Here is a 16,866-nt window from a genome sequence, read left to right as displayed (position 1 = left end):
TTATTTAAAAATCGAGAAAGAATTATTATTGATGTAGATGTGAGGTAATATGCTTCAGGTGATCTCAATTGAGCAGGTACCTTAGGTAGAGGTTTAGGTAATTTTTTGGAGGTAGTTTCAATTATGGTTACCTGTAGTATATACATTTAAATGAAAGAACAATTTGAAGTATTCTATACACTTGACAAAGCTACCGTGCTAGCGAAACATGTTGTGATATATTTTTCAAATAAAGTTGTGGAGATCAAATCGTGAGGTGTGGTTTTTGAAATTATATGAGGAATCAGAAGGTTTGTTGAATGTACTCGAAAAATATATTTCATTGACCGTTGAATAATATTGTTATTCATTACTGAGTTGAATCGGAATCAATAAAAGCTCCATTAGTCACTTTTACTCGAATTTCAACGTAATTCATGTGAGTTTCAAAATCAACTGCCATCTGAAAAAGAACAAATTATTTGAACAATCGTTTTAATGTGTTCAACAAATGTGTGAATCAATTAAACTGAAACAAATAAATTGTTAATTGTCAAGATTGAGGAATGAACATTTCTGACAAAAAAAATAAAACGACGTTTCGTACCATTAACATTGACGAATTTCATAAACTGACTATTAATTTTTCTTAACACTTTATTTCTGTCATGAAACAAAGAAATGGGTGATGTTAAAAAAACCTGGTGAATCTTTTTCTGAGTCAAGTACAGTTTTGTATGGATGCGAATATTGAAATGTGTGTTTTCATCTCTGATACTTTTCAAATAAGAAGAAAAAATAACTTCAGTCCCTTGGCCTACCGAGAATAGAACTCAAACTGAGAAAATTGAATTGGAAACAAGTCGTCTATTGATATTGTTGGTTTCAAAGTTTACCTAAGTTTTTACTTGGTTTGCGTTAGATCCACTAGGTTTATTACATGTCTCTCTTGATTATTGCCCCAATTAACCTGAATAGTTTATTGCTTTCTTTACCTGAAACAATTTTTGATGACTGTTAACTGTTCATTGTCAAAAAGTTATCGAAATTTTTAATTCATTTTCAGAAAATGTAGTTGCTGAAATTCTGTGAAAATCGTATTTTTCTGATTATCTATGTAGTTATGTAGGTAAGGTGTAACGTAATTTTTTTACTCATCAATTACAAAAACTTTTAGTTGAGAAAGTTTTCTGTGTTTTTTTCGAAATAAAATAAACATGACCGAAGTCATTCTCACAACAATAAAATAGGTTCTCGTTTTGAAGTTTTTTTCGCCAATTTTCAGGAAACCATGTTTCATATCCAACCGATTTTCCAGTAGTACTGCAATATTCACAATTTTGGAACCACAGAACCACATTTCTGATTACTTTGGAACATATCCTTGAACTTCCGATGATTATATGACGTTTAAAATGTCACTGGTGCTTCATTCATTCACATAAATATCAAGTTTGAGCATTTCAGCATAAAGTGGCGTTATATATTGCATCCTTTATAGGAAGTATCAGGGTCGTCATAAATAATTCATCTGACGATTGTCAAATCACCTCAGAAAAAATAAAAGAAAACACACTTTATAAACCACCCGGAACTTCAAAATTTGAAAAGCAAAAAGTAGAATATGAAATTTTTTGTTTTTTTTATATCTCCGGAAAAAAGCGGTAGAGTCGATATTTCAATCATTCAATACCGTTCTGAAATATACAACTCTGTCACAATTAAAGGAAATCTGCATCTATTGCGACTTCACCTTGAATAGATTAAAATATAAACAGCCCTGTATATCAAAAATTATTTTAGTGTTACGTAAGTTCCTAAAAATCTAACGAACCCACGTTCAAATATTTGTAAAAGTTCAAATTACGTCATTTATACATCTTCAGAATCAATTATTTTTGCATTGACTCTTGTAAAATTATTCAGAGAATGGATCTCCGCGAACATACTCCAAAATTTATGTGACTATCATGTCTGATTTATGATAGGAAGCCTTGGAAGTTCATCTGGCCTAGCAAGTCGTTAATGAACTTTGCACTGAATAATGGAATATTTTCAAACTGAATACACCAAAAGATTCGTAGGTATGAAATGTATATATTTCTCGATTTCAAATTATTGAACCCCGTTTTAGTCACTAATAATGGAATTGTTTAACCTATTCTCTCATTCAATAATGCATTTAGTTAACTAACTTTCAATACTAATAATAATAATACAAATGCATGTTAAACAAAAATGATGAATGTGCGGGGTTCAGCTATTTAAGCTGCTTTTGAACCCAACCTTGGACATACACACTTAATCTATAAGTTCACAAAAACCTTCATTATTAATATATCTGTATGAGTATAGTATAATAGATACAAGGAGTAGGTGAAAAAAATAATGATAATAAAATTAATAAGTAAAGTGGCTGATTAATTGAATAATTTCATATCGTTAGAATTGAAGCCTGTTTTTACATGTGCCAAATTCATTCCAAGAGTCATCAGATAGTAAAAACATCATAACATTGTTCGAAGGACAACTTTCAAACGTTTTTTGAAATTTCTCAAACTGAGGTTTTTGAGTTCATGGAGTAACATATTGTATAGTTTTGCTGTATAATATGAAAAACTACGTATGTATGCGGTTTTTTGTTTCGGAACGAGCAGTAGATGTTTATTACGCGAATCATTCTTTCGCGACAAAAAAAAAACTTTTTTTTTCGCAAATATAATGGTGTTCCTGATTGCAAAATTTTATGGGCTAGAGTCATGAGTCATGGGTTTCTATCATTTGATTCATTTTCAACCACCCTGAGTCATTGAATGAATTATTGAATTATGGTCATACTTCCCTATACCATATGCGAATCGAATAAAACTATTTTGTATTTTTTGCAACAGTAACGCATTATACTGATCTAGGGCCGGTCCATAAATAATGTCGCAATACGCTAATCGGGAGAATATTAAAGACTCGCATACATTCAGTTTCAGATCAAGTTTTTTTGACATCAAGTGCCTACTGGGGTATAGCTGCCGTAACTCGTTATATGAGGCCTTACACAGCTGATTAACATGCTTTATGAATCTTAGGTCAGTATCGATCAAAAGATCCACATTTTTGCTCTCATTTACCAATTGAATAGGACTATTATTAATTCTTATAATTCGTGAGTTGGCGACGGAATTTTTTTCTCCTTTGGACCCAAACAGCATCACTTGCGATTTTTTTTAATTGAGCTTCAAATTGTGTGAAAGAGATGCAACAAAGAGTAGTTCCAAGTTTCTGTTTATGATATCCTCGGCAATGATGACTTCACTGAAACTGAACGACATGTATAATTGAGTGTCATCCGCGTAATGGTGTATTATGATTGATCTGATGCACTCATAGAAATCGGATATATAGAGAGCAAAGAGTAGAGGTCTTAAGACAGAGCCTCGTGGAACGCCATAATGTCTTCTTAAGGAAGAAGATGGTTCACCATTCAAATTGACAGTTTGAGTTTGTCCAGTTAAGTAACTTTTCACTTCAAGGGGAAATTTAAAGATAGTATATCAAGTCCATACACGTATATGGTCCATTAAACTGATATTGATGTATCAAAATATAATATATATATATATATATATATATATATATATATATATATATATATATATATATATATATATATATATATATATACAAACGGGAGAACCCTTGGATACATCTGAGAAGATAATTGAAGAACTTCTACAACAGAGTAAGGATGAGATTGAAAATATTACAAGGCTCACTGCATACCGTCTATTTGGAGAACGCTTACACACCTGAACTGTGCAATTTGATAGTGTATACTTATTTCATAAGAATGTCAAGCACTGGATCACAACAGACAAACAATTCATTGACGGCCAACATCACGTCCAGAAGAATGTCAACAAATGATATGTAGGAAGGATATGTACAAGGAACAATATTGGAATGGGCGATATAAAAAAAATGAATAAAAACGTATTAAGCCCATGAAGCTGCAAAATCTCCTGACAGAAATGGACAAGTAGACAAATCGGAAGTGGAAAATGAATCTATATGCACATTTATAGTTTTGGAAGTGTTTGATTAACAGTATTTGAAGTTTCACGTTAGTTCTGTGAATAAATGGTTGTATTTTATCAGTTCGGACTTCCATTGTCTGATATAATATAAATTGATTTGATAACCCTAAAAAAAATCAAAAAGATTAACCGAAAATAACAATTTTATTAAACAAAAACTGAAATTACAAAGAAATAACATACAACAACAACCAAACAAATAAAAATTGAAATATTAATAAAAGCTGAAAAAATCAAAAATATTATTAACAAAAAATGAAAAAATAAAAATTAAAACATTTCAAACCAAGTTATGTCACAACGTTTCGGTTGTTAGTATCAACAATCATCTTCGGGTGATAACTGGACTTATACCTCCGAGATCTGACTATTTATAGGTCATTCGAGTGCTTTCACCTATCCCCTCTTTCCTCTTTCCGCTTCATTGGTTTTGGCGGGAGATGACCGTTTGGCGGGAGTTGGTCGTTTTTCGCTTGATTAGAGGTTTCCATATATTACGTATCTCTACGCTAGCTTGACTAAATGCATTGTTGGACAACATATACGCGGCTTCGTTGAATTTTCTCCTAAACCAGTGTTCCTCTTTGTGGATGATTTCAGCTTGAGCTCACTTGATGTTGTGATGAGTCCAAACATGCTCTGCTATTCCGGATTTGCTGGTTTCTCCTCGCTGTGTGTGTTTCTTGTGCTCAGCAATACGACCTTTCAATGGCCTCTTAGTTTCACCGATGTATGATTCTCCGCACTCGCAGGATATCCGGTAAATGCAATTCTTGGAATCGCAGTCTGCGTTTGGTGGCCTGGTTTTCGTGAGGCTGCTACGGATAGTGTTCCCAGATCTAAAGCAGGTCCTGATGTTATACTTGGACCCAATCCGTCTCATCCTTTCCGATAATCCTCTGGTTGGTCCAATAAATTGATTCAATGAGTAGTTTAGGTCAAAATATTTTTTGAGTCCTTGAACCTAACAAAGCATGCCGATGGGGGATAATTTATCCATGAGAGATTAGTTTTGGTGAAAAAATCGGCTCCGTCAATTACAAAAAGCGGACAAATTCAGAAGGGATGGAGAAAGATGAAACTTAATTCACCAATAAAAACGCTTCATAAAAATTTGTAGATCTAGGACATCACTCTTTCAGATACAAAGTGGTATGACTTATAGAAGTTTCTGATGAAAATACTAATTTTCAACTCCTTTCCAGCACTTTCTTAGATAACTTTGAAAAACTCACCAGTCCTTGCAGAAACTAGTCTCTACTAAAATTACCACCTTTTCAATAATCAAAAACCTATGAGTGGAATGAAATTAACGAGTTGTATGATTTTTTTAAGGAACTATCATTGTGACAGAGTAAATTTTTCTATTACAATCACAAAGTTGGAAGGATTGACTGAATCGTCATTCAAAGTTGAACAAAAATGTGCTGATGAGGAGATACTATCGGATCTATTCTTTTCAAAAGACTAACAGAAAGAAACCATAAACAAAGTCTTCCCAACTTCAAGAAACGAAAGTAAGCGTCATAAAACATCAACATATTCTGATGAATACACTAATAATACAGCTCGTTTTTTTTTTGAGAAAGAAAGACTTGAACGTGGTTCATAGAACAAATAATGATTTGAGCAAATTTATTAAGAACATTAAATACGAACCTACTTCACTTTCGGATAGGTCAAGAGTATGGTGGTTTTTGTCCGAAACTCTACATTGGCCGAACAGGAAGAACCTCACTTGGGAAACACTTTATTGTGAGAGTTTTCACTTAACAGTTTTACAAAAACCTCACACGTGTTTCGCTACATAATAGCTTCTTCAGGCGTATCTTTACTAACTAAAATCTACATATCCATTGCTTCATATATGTATTTACAATACCTAAAAATCACCCAAATTTTAAATATCTATGTTTCCACCTAACAGTTTATTGTTAGATATGTACCTGAGTTTAGAAATAAATCAATAAACATTAAAATTGGAAAAAAGACAGGGAGTACAATCTCATTTAAATAAATCTGTAATGAATGAAATTACCAGGGCTTATGTACAAGTTTTCACCTTTGAAAAATATTCAGTAACGGGAAGTAATTCTATTCTATTTTGGTCATTCAGTAAATTACCCGAATTCTCAAAACTATTCATTTCCAAACATTCTAAAAGATTGAGTTTCGAACGTTTATCTTCTTAATGTAACACATCATAGGCATGATCAAACCCATGTCCTTCTGCTAAAAAATGGTTCGCAAATGTAGAATTGGGCTTTTCATTCAAGAAACTACTTCTATGCTATTCAATTCTTTGGGGAAAAGTTCTCCCCATTTGGCCAATATGAAATTTTGGGCAAGAGCCACAAGTCACCTCAAATCTGATCTATCCGATACTGATGTTTTGTTTTTACTGTTTTTGATAAATTTGCTTTATTATTATTTTTTTTAAATATGAGAAGTCCTATACCAGACGCTATCGTTTCTTGAATTTGGTTTCCTTTATTTAATCTGTGCAACAGGCCCGCCGTAAGCGGGTGTATGAGGCGCGCACTGTACGCGGGCGGCACGTCCAAGGGAGCGGCAAATTGAGCGATTCATCACTTAATATTCAAAGTCATTGTCCCATTGAATAGCCAGCCCACCAACAGCTTAATAAGCATAGAACAATTTCACGACCGTCACGGCGCGCAATTTTAGCTTTAATATCGCCATCTATTGGCAAACATTAAGTCTGAAATGCAATACCATCTTCTAGCCAAAACCTGTTCTTTCATCGCTTTGGAGTAACCATTCCATTGAAGATTATTTTTTGATGATGCCCTAGTTCGTTCTCGACACCTTCCTTCGAATTACAGAGCCCGAAAGCATTACTCACTAGAGTCTTGATGATTCTTCGTTTGATAGATGGATGTGAGTGGATTTTCGGTATACAGATGTTTCTCACTCAGTGTTGGTCTTCTTCACCAATACGTCTAAGAATGGCAATTCGTTGTGCACTTCCTTCTCCATTGTTATCAACGTATCTCAACCAGACTCGGGGCTATAACTGGTGAAAGTGGCGATCCCATTGGTAGTCCCTCATCTTGCCTGAAGAATTCGTTATTCAGTTAGAAATATCAGTTCCGTAAGTTCATGATTATTTCTAGAGGCAAGTTTGTTTATCTTCCAAGTACTCGTCTTTGGATAGCCTGTATGATTTGAAGTGCTCTTTGACCGGAACGTTGGTATAAAGGCTACGATTAATTGATCTTGCTCCGGGACTTCGATTGCCTCTAGTAATTCGAGAAAATGCCTTGAATCATTCACACAAAATGAAGTTTCAACTTGTAGTAGTTGTATAATTGGAAGTGAAATTCTAGACAAGTTTTGAGTAGCTGAATATCTGAAACTAATGATCGATGTCAGGGAAACACTCTTGTTTGATTTTCTGTAGTCCATACAGTCCATATAGACTTGGTGTCTGGTACAACTTCCTTTCAACTGATGCAGTAGGGTTTCGTACAATCTTCGTGTATGTCCCCTTCTGTAGAACATCTTCAATCTTCTGTTCATAGAAATATCCGTATCTATCACAAGAGTAGCGTTTTCCTTATCTGCAGATAATCTGATGGTGTTATCTCTTCGTTGACTGTTCAGAACTCTTCGTTCTCCATCGCCGATGTTAGATGTTAGAACTGGTTATCAATCCAGCTGTTCTCTGATTTTTTATCTGAATTCCTCTGCCTCGGGCTGAACAATGAATTTGGTCAGACTGAGGCAAATCAAAAGGGGCACATTAATAAATATACCAGTTGTATATTTACTCCTATGATAACTCTACAATATCCAGATATACCCCTAGACAATTATATATCAATTGCAAGTATATCAGTTTTATTTCTACAAACATTAATGTCAACCAATCAGAAAATCTACTAAGTTAAAAGTCTACCGCATTTCATCTCTACCATAATCGAGATCAACCACAAAAATGCCTACCATCTACTCTACTACCATGCACAAGCCTAACTAAAACAACTCGACTGCATAATAACTATACTCGACTAAAATTATATCAAAGATAAATATCACCTGAAGATATTGATATCATTTGATTCTGTTGTAAAATAAATATAACTGGTAGACTTAAAAGCCAACTCAGCATATGTAGTCTTAGGACGGCATAATCGGTATTGCACGCAGGTGATCAAAGAGCTGGATTACATGTCCATTCAAATAGTTTGTTTGTAAAATTTATTTCCTAATCTTCGAATTGGTAATCAATTTATACTCATAAAATAGGTACAAAGTCACATTATTATAATTTTCAACTGATATAAAGCACTACGGAGGTAGAATTAAGTTAGTATGAACATGCCTGAAGAACCTAATGTGTTGCGGTTATGTAATCCTTGTTGCTTGAATATGAAATCAATACAAATACTCATATATTACGATGTCCAGCGTTCATATCTGTTTTAATTTCATCACAAACGTATAAAGTTCAAACTGAATAACAAAAAGTTATTTTCGAGTAACTCAGTATTCGTATTTGAAAGCATTGTTTCGTGTCGATTTTTTCTTCTAATCTTTATCTGCCAAGAACTTCTGTTCATGATCTACACATATTTCTAAAGAATTCATAAGTATGTATTCAATTTTTTCTGCCTTGTTTCGAAAGCACCCCACTTTCCCTTCATCACGAAATTTTGAAGTGAAAACTTCTTATGGGAACATAAACCGCTTGGTAACGTAACGCATAACGGTGCCAGTATGTCTGGCTTCCCTTTCTCCTCACTCTAACACACAGCGCCAGCAGTATCTCGGACAAACTATCTCTTGGCTCTCTTCGCATGACTCGGTGTTCAGTGTGCGGTCGACAGAATAATATGCAAAATTGTTGATGCAACATTCTAATGAATGTCAACAAAAAAACATTGAACATACAAATTCTGAGGAGGAACATCTCTCAAAAGACTCAAATCAATTTCACCGCAGTGCTGGAGACACTTTATTACTTCAGGAAGTTTCATCATAATAAATTGTATCAAACCTTATCAGTCTTCAAATGTTCGAGTTCAGAACATTTATCTCTTTGAGGAAATGAATCTCGAAAAATAAAATGAACGCGGCGCATACGCCACATTATCGAGGAAAAGCGATACACCACGTCTCTTCACTCGATTCACTTTTTCCAGACGACGACAAAATTTAATTTTCCACAGACTGGAGCACAGTTTGAACGGATTATGGTTTTGTTTGCTATTTATATTGCACCTCTCGGAATACTCTCCGCAGCATGTGATTGAAACAAATTAGATTGAACGTTCTCTTTTCCGAGTTCTGAGTAAAATCTTGGGAAAGTGCTTTGTTTCTCTTTGAGTAGAAATCTGGTTTCACATAATAATACTATTGGTAATCAGGCATGGGTGGTTGTAAAACATTACTGAAAAATTATTAGCACATATAGGGATAGAATTCGCAGAATTGACCAGACAAAGTTAAATTTCATTTCACTCAATGCATAAATATGATGCGACAGTTGGAAAGCCAAGCAGCTTTTAGATATTTCAACAACGATCAAATTCACTAGTTCTTTTCATCTGATCAAAATGGACATAAACTGGTTTTCTTATTTCACTCAAATCTTGGAAATTTGATTATAAAATAAAGTTGTTAGGATCATTTTATAGCAGGGGAGCCCACGATGCAAAATGGGGATTTACTCGAGCATCATAGAGACGCATAGAGAGGTTGCAAAACTTAGATGATAAGAAGAAAAAAATGTTATATAATATATACGTTTTCATCGCTGGGGGAGGCTGCTATAGATTATTAAATATGTGAAAAAGAACTGTTGCATGGACATACTCGAGTGCGTCAAGATATTGATACCATCAATGTTTTACGTATTTTCAATAATGTTGGTATGTTAATCTGATCGTTAATGTGGGTGGTTGTACGTAAGGGATGAAAATGAAAAAAAAATGTAATCGACCGCGTCAGATTTTCTAAGGGGGTGTTAAGTGCACCAAAAAAAGCTCTCATTCAATTATCTGACGATTTCGATCTGACGCAAACTCGCGGCCATTATTATAATATGCAAAAAAAATCGTCATTTTGAAATACTCAAGCGCGTCAGATTGAGATATATATGGTTCATCTTTATATTTTAGACGTGCTGTCTCATAATCAGACGATTATCTAGAGGGATTCGCCTAATCTGACAAAAAAATATTTAAAAATTTTTTTTTAATCATTGAACTTAATTAATTGAATACCTCAGGAAATAGCATGCAAATAAATAAGTGTATGTTTTTTAAGTAGAATACTTGTATTTATGAAAAAATATTTTTTTAAAAACGCTCAAAAAATGTTATTTTTTTATAATCAATTGATTAATTAATGATGAAAAGAGAAATGAAACTTTCTATGTTTTTTACCACTTTCATTTGTAACTAACGTTACTGCAGTTTCTTATACAATATATAAGTTTGAAAATGTCCTTATAGGACATAGTATAGGCTTTTTGAAGAGCTATCGATGCCAACCAGACCGCACGAATGGTATTCTAATTTCTTCGAACGAATCAGTTACGAATCAGCTATTGCAGTAACAAATACTGGCTTGGGTCATGAAAAAACATGGAAAAATTTCATGCCGCTCTTTTCAATCAGATATTTTTACATCATCTTCAAGCAAATTTCATTACTTCAATCGTGAGCTTAAAATGTCTGTTCTACTCTTAGGTAGGTTCAGGTCTAGTGCTAAATCATTAAATTCCATAAAATGTCCTTATAGGACGAAACTGCAGTAACGTTACTTACAAATAAAACTGGTAAAAACATAGAAAATGTTAGTTACAAATAAAAGTGGTAAAAAACATAGAAAGTTTCATTTCTCTTTTCTTCATTATGATTTCCTATCACGTAGTAACGGCTACATCCATCAATTAATTGATTAATTGATTATCATCTTCATCTTCATCACGAACGAGTCTCTGTGATCAGCTGTGATGGCGTCATGGCAACAGAATTCAGAGTGGGGACGGAGTGAGAGAGTAATATATAGAGAAAAAGTGAAAAAGGAATAGTAACGCGGAGAGGGAAATATAGGCATCACGCAGCTGCACGCTTCAAACTTTCTAGACGAATTTTTGCTATTTCTGCTTGTGGAAATCGTCAGATTATATATTTTTCGATATCCTTCAATTATTTTCTTGAAAATAAAAAAAAATTAGCTACGCTCGAGAATGTCGAGATGACGTTTTTTTACAACTTTGCTGCCCTCCCCTTTCTTTACGTCACTCTCAAATTGTCAGATTACTGGAATATACACTTATCTGGAATAAAACTAATCTGACGCGCTCAATAATTTCTGATGATCAATTTTTTTTTTACTAATCTGATCCTTTATTCCTCACGGGCGGCCTTTTATATGGGGATGATATTTGGTGGAGGTACTTAACCGGGTACAAGGTATCCCCCTGTATATTAATCTGCCGCGCTTCAGTAAATCTCGAAATCCCCGCTTGGGCTCCCCTATTATTATCATTTCCTGTTTCTACAAATATTCGTAATCCTCACACATAATTTTGCAAATGTTAGCATGTAGATATAGTAAATTATGATAAAATCTCCCAGAGTACCGTCTCTGGATTTTATCAAATTATCTAACTTAACAATTTTCACAAACTGAGTATCAAATGAAAAATGGTCTAAGATATTTAATTCGAAAACTGTAGGTGAGGCATATACTTGTTTTCACTCCCGTTCTGAATAATACTTAAGAATAACAAAAAGCCGTGGTTCAACTCAGAAATATAGAATACTTGTCAAATGTTATGCGAAATGATTGCATCAGAGAACGTTATAAATATCTAGAGGTTCAGTATAAATAATTCAAAAAGGCTACATTAGAATATAATAATAATATAATAAGCAACTCCAATAGCACATCAAGGGAAAGTTAAAAGATGATGATGAGGCAAAAAATAAACTTTATGTTGATGATAGACACTACCTTGCACTGACGAGTGGCCAAACAGCCCGAAACCGATCTGGAAGTTTGTTCCAATAATTGAAAATCTAGTGTGGCAGTTGTATCGCCAGCAGCATATGCAGGAATAACTTCAGTGAAGAATCATGCACTGACAACTGTCGCATATAATCCAACGCCCTTCGTGGTATTAGCCAGGGAAGTAGTTGTTTTCTGATGGGTGTCAGTCCATTAATCTACAGTGAAGGGAGTTGAGACTGGCCTGAACGAATTGTTCCTTTAGATGATTTGCATTGAAACTATTAATTACAACTCCATGAATAAGAGAATGAATTCTGTGCATCATATTGAACTGATTGCAAATGAAAAACGCAACGGTAGTCATGAGATTTTTTAGTGGTCATCAGAAAGTCCTTATTCGGCTTGGCAGAGGGAATTACGGGACAAATGTGGTTGAACTTACTCAAAAATTTTCAAAACGTTCCGAAGCGTTAGTATGCTTCATAGAGCCCAAAAAACTAAACCACTCTCACGGCTACTTTCAAGTTTCTGAAACTTCAACCGATTCCTAAAAATGTACGATTCTACTATATCATCGATGCTACTATTCATAATCTGCCTCAATCTTGTCTAGTCTTCTGTAACGAAGAAGTCTATGCATGGGGGTGTCCAAAACGGAGAGAAATGAAGAGTAGGATGAATTATGGCACATCAGGTACTCATGTCTGGATACTATATTGAATGTTACCGAAAAATCGTGTCTTCTGGTTAGGAGGATATTCAAGAGAATATATAAGAATTACGAAGGCTTTCAATTAGCTATTAGCATATGTTCAAAGAGCTTCTGTGCAGAGTGTTATCCGACTTGAGTCACCCACAACTTTGATCAATTTCTTCTTACGGCCGTGATAATTCTATGAGTGGAACCACTACGACCATTCATGTTCTACAGCTGACTCTCAAAGAATTCATGGAAATTGCATCATTTGAATGAATATAGAACAATATTCCTAAAATATGTCGGTATGTTTATCGTTCACACTCAGTTCAGATTTTACACAAACTCCAGAAACAAATCCATTTTTGTTGTCCTCAATCCCATATCTGATATTGTAGTGTTGGCAAATATCTTGAAGTATTAAGGAATGACTGTTTGTTGACGATGGATGCTTTTCCGTTTCAGATTTCTAATGTAAACATGAATTCATCTTCAAGGCACCCGGTATGTTTGTTCTGATCGACTGAAGTATCTTTTTTGTTCTACTTTGTTAACACTGAAATCTAAAAAAAACACTTACCATGTTGAAGGGTAGCCATGTGAGTGATGATATATGTATGTCATTTATCGATCCTTCTGGATTTATTAAGCAAAGTACGCTTGACGTGCAAAAGAGTTTTAATAACTTTCGCTTTATCTGAAAATAAAAAAACATTGATGCTTGAATTAGGTATAATCAGAATAGGTGAATGATATCGCAAAAATCAATGTTGAAAACAATAATGATGGAAAAAAATAAATATTTTAACAAAACTTCGATCTGAAGTTTCAAGTATACAAAAAAATGATCACAACGATCACAAAACAATATAGAACAATTATTTGCTACTTCACTGGAAAAAGCAAAACATACAAATCAATTGTGAACCAGTTTCAGATGGAGAAATTCAACATTGAAAATATTCATTATCAGGCAGATTTGTTACAGACACAAAGAGACATAGGCAGATGAATCCCTCGGTCAGAAAATAACATTACTGAATTGTTAGTAACATGCCAACAATGTAAATGAAAAAATAATGTTGGGAACAAAAATAACAGGTTCCAAACCATACTTATTAAAGACGTTTTGATTGTTGATCTCTTGAATGGCCTTTTGGTGACAACCGACCTATTCTTGTCTTGTGTCATTGTTAAATGTGTAAGCAGATTCTTTGAATTCATTCTTGAAGCTGTTTCTATCTATCAATGACTTCAGCTTCGGTACTCTTAACGTTACATTAGCAGATCCAAACATGTTTTGCTACCCCCAATTTGCCCAGCACTAGGTTTTTTGTTGTCTCTAAGACGGACATACAATGTCGTCTTGGTTTCATAAATTGTATTCGATGAACGCGATCTCTTGGAGTTGGCCTACTTTTGATGGCTTGCTTTCTGTGAGGTTCACTACGGATGGTGTACCGGTGTCAGAAGTATACTAATATTGTACTTATACCACCCAATTCGTCTCATTTTTCCCGAGTCTTTTGAGGCTCTTGTTGTCTTCTAGTCTAATCTTTTACACCAGCTTTCTGTTACTCCAGAAAGCTGATGTAATAGATTCTTTTGGAGATCTTTCCTAATGCGGCCTAGTTCTCTATCAAGATTTTCCTTCGTAATGCAAAAATTGAATACAAGTTTCATAAGAATTTTTAAGATTGATAATAGTCAGTTGTTGATTTACGAATCCAGCTGCAACCACATTGGTTCAAATTCTGTCATACATTTTTGGTGTCGTTTTACGAGTGCTATTGTTTGGGGAAAAGATGTTATTCTTCTGTTCAAAAGCGTTTCGTTTTGAATAATTGAATATTGAATAGAATTCAATTTGGTTAATTTTACTTTTTCTGTGAAGAAATATGCCAGAGAAATAATCACAAATACTGAATGGATTCGTGTTATAAAATTACACCCCATGTACCCGTGAAAGTGTGTCATATGCTCACATTTAAATGGATTAGTTTGAACTTCGTATATGATTTTTGCATTTAATGAATGTTCGTTTGAAAGAATCGAGTAATGATGGTGTAATGATAAATAGAAAGCTTTCAGAAGTATTCGAGAAAGAATACCAGGTAACCATTATAGTTTGAAAACATTATTCTCATTATTTCATATCAATTGGAATTAAACAAAATTTCGAAATAATCGAATGAGAAGGGCAAATTACTAAATTCTTCGGAAATCGACTCTGTTTCTTTTCTCAAATCTTCAGAAAATACCCAAACGTTTCGTTCCGTTGAGTTTTGTCACCATATCTTGTCAGAATATGATCTGCTGATTTGAATTTCCTTATGTTTCAGTTCCTTACATTATTCTGGTTTTCAGATTTTCTCATTTTCGAAATTAACGAAGTTCCATCGTTATAAGTCTGACTACAAATGCACTGAACTCAGTAAACACAATTTTCTGATTTTTTGTCCTCATTTGCCAATCTTGTTTGATTTAATGAAGACCTTACATGATTTTGAGTTTTAAAAATCATACGGACGTTGAATTTTCAACAAACTCGTCTTATTTTCCAGTGAAGACCAGGAAAGTAAAATATCATTCTTTTGGAAATTGGCTAGAAATGTTTATAGTTGATACCATTGTCTCAATGATAAGATTTCTGGGATGATCATAATTCCCCAAAACATTTTGGGGAATTTTGTTTTGTTGATGACATCAGCTTGGTTTTATCATTTCACTGGGTACTTGAATAACTATTAGTAAGTGTTTCCTTTTTATAAACACTTATTTCAAAATAATCTGAATATTTGTTATTACTGCTGTAAATCATGCCCGAAAGAAAATAACGCCGGCTACCACTGGTAACCATAAACCAAACGTGACGTAGCTAAGAGCGCGCGAATGTACGATGATTCCCCGCCACTCTAGAAGCAGCGAGAATAATGATATTTAAAGGCTAGCTACGAGGATATCGAGACAGTCAAGTGGACTTTACGGTGCGGTACGCGAAGTGATTTAGTAAGGCGATAGACATTCAAATAATAGTTGAAGTTTCAGTTGAAGTGTTTGTTGTATTCAAAGTGAAATAAAGTTGAGTTTGATTCAGTGTAGTCAATTGTTGGTGAACGGGCAAAAACGTAACATTTGGTGTCGGAAGTTGAATTATTGACTGAAAATTTACTGATTTATGGTGAACACAATGAGTGTCGATTACGGCGAACTTGAGAAAATGTTCAAGGCTTTGCTAGCGAGCCTGGCGGAGATTGAAAATCGCAGAAGAGAAGAAGGTGCACGCACAAGAGAGGAAGAGGAACGTAGGAGAGAGGAAGAGCAATTACGCCGAAATGAAGACCGTGTTTTATTACTAATTATTCTGAAAAAACAAAAAAGAACAGAGAGAAATATCGTAAAATATTGGTAAATATTTAGGAGAAACAGACAAGATGTATCTTCATTTATTTGAAGAATTAAAATCTTCGCAAGTAGGTAAACGGAAGGTACTGGAATTGATTCAGGAAGAATTTGAAAAATTATTTAGGGAAACAAAGGAGGGATTCGAAAAGTAGTATGATGGGGTTGAAAGGAAACTTGAAGAGGAGCCTGAAAGAGTCCGAAGGAAATTTGAAAAGAAGCTTGGAGGAGTCGAAAATATATTTGAAGAGGTTTTCCGGAAACATCGGAAAGGAAAGAGTCACGAAAACGCAGACAGCCTCTCAAGAAGACCATGTCTGACATCCGGATGCAAATTTTGCCAACGCCAGGGTAACAAGGATACCCAGCTACTAGAAGAAGAACTTCCCACCAGACGTGATGAGGTAGCAGGCAGAGACTCCTTTATGGACAGCTCTGATAGGGAGATAAGTTGCGCTACCTCCCACCGCTTCGGATTCCCTTCTACAGGTTGCTACCCGGAGAGTAGCAACCTGTAAGGGCTCCTTGTCCAGGAATATGGACATACAATTTGAGGAATCACCTGACCATGGTGTGGTACGGTCCTGACGAGTCAAGATATCATCGTAGGGTAGCAGGAGGATCCCGTCTCGAAAACTGTACGAGAATGGATATTTCCAACCACATCCAGCAGGAAAAGGGTTACTAGCTCCAATGGGACTCTATGAG

The 16,866-nt window shown here is 34.6% G+C and overlaps 1 protein-coding gene across 2 annotated transcripts in view; it reads right to left on the bottom strand.

The window, feature by feature from the left end:
• LOC111504347 (calcium/calmodulin-dependent protein kinase kinase 1) overlaps positions 1-16,866 on the bottom strand; it is a 233,010-nt gene that overhangs the window by 177,944 nt on the left and 38,200 nt on the right. For both annotated transcript variants that reach the window (XM_023158880.2, XM_023158879.2), the window contains exon 2: positions 13,337-13,453. In XM_023158880.2, the coding sequence (XP_023014648.2) occupies positions 13,337-13,355 (19 nt within the window). In that variant the 5' untranslated portion in view covers positions 13,356-13,453. The remainder of the gene's footprint in view (positions 1-13,336; positions 13,454-16,866) is intronic.

Source organism: Leptinotarsa decemlineata, unplaced genomic scaffold (genome assembly GCF_025532065.1).
Source record: "Leptinotarsa decemlineata unplaced genomic scaffold, Ldec_3_MD MMD2_tig00000133_RagTag_RagTag, whole genome shotgun sequence".
NCBI classification, from domain to species: Eukaryota; Metazoa; Arthropoda; class Insecta; order Coleoptera; family Chrysomelidae; genus Leptinotarsa; species Leptinotarsa decemlineata.
The sequence above is the reverse complement of the archived record's forward strand: the minus strand, read 5'-3'. Positions and strand labels throughout refer to the sequence as shown.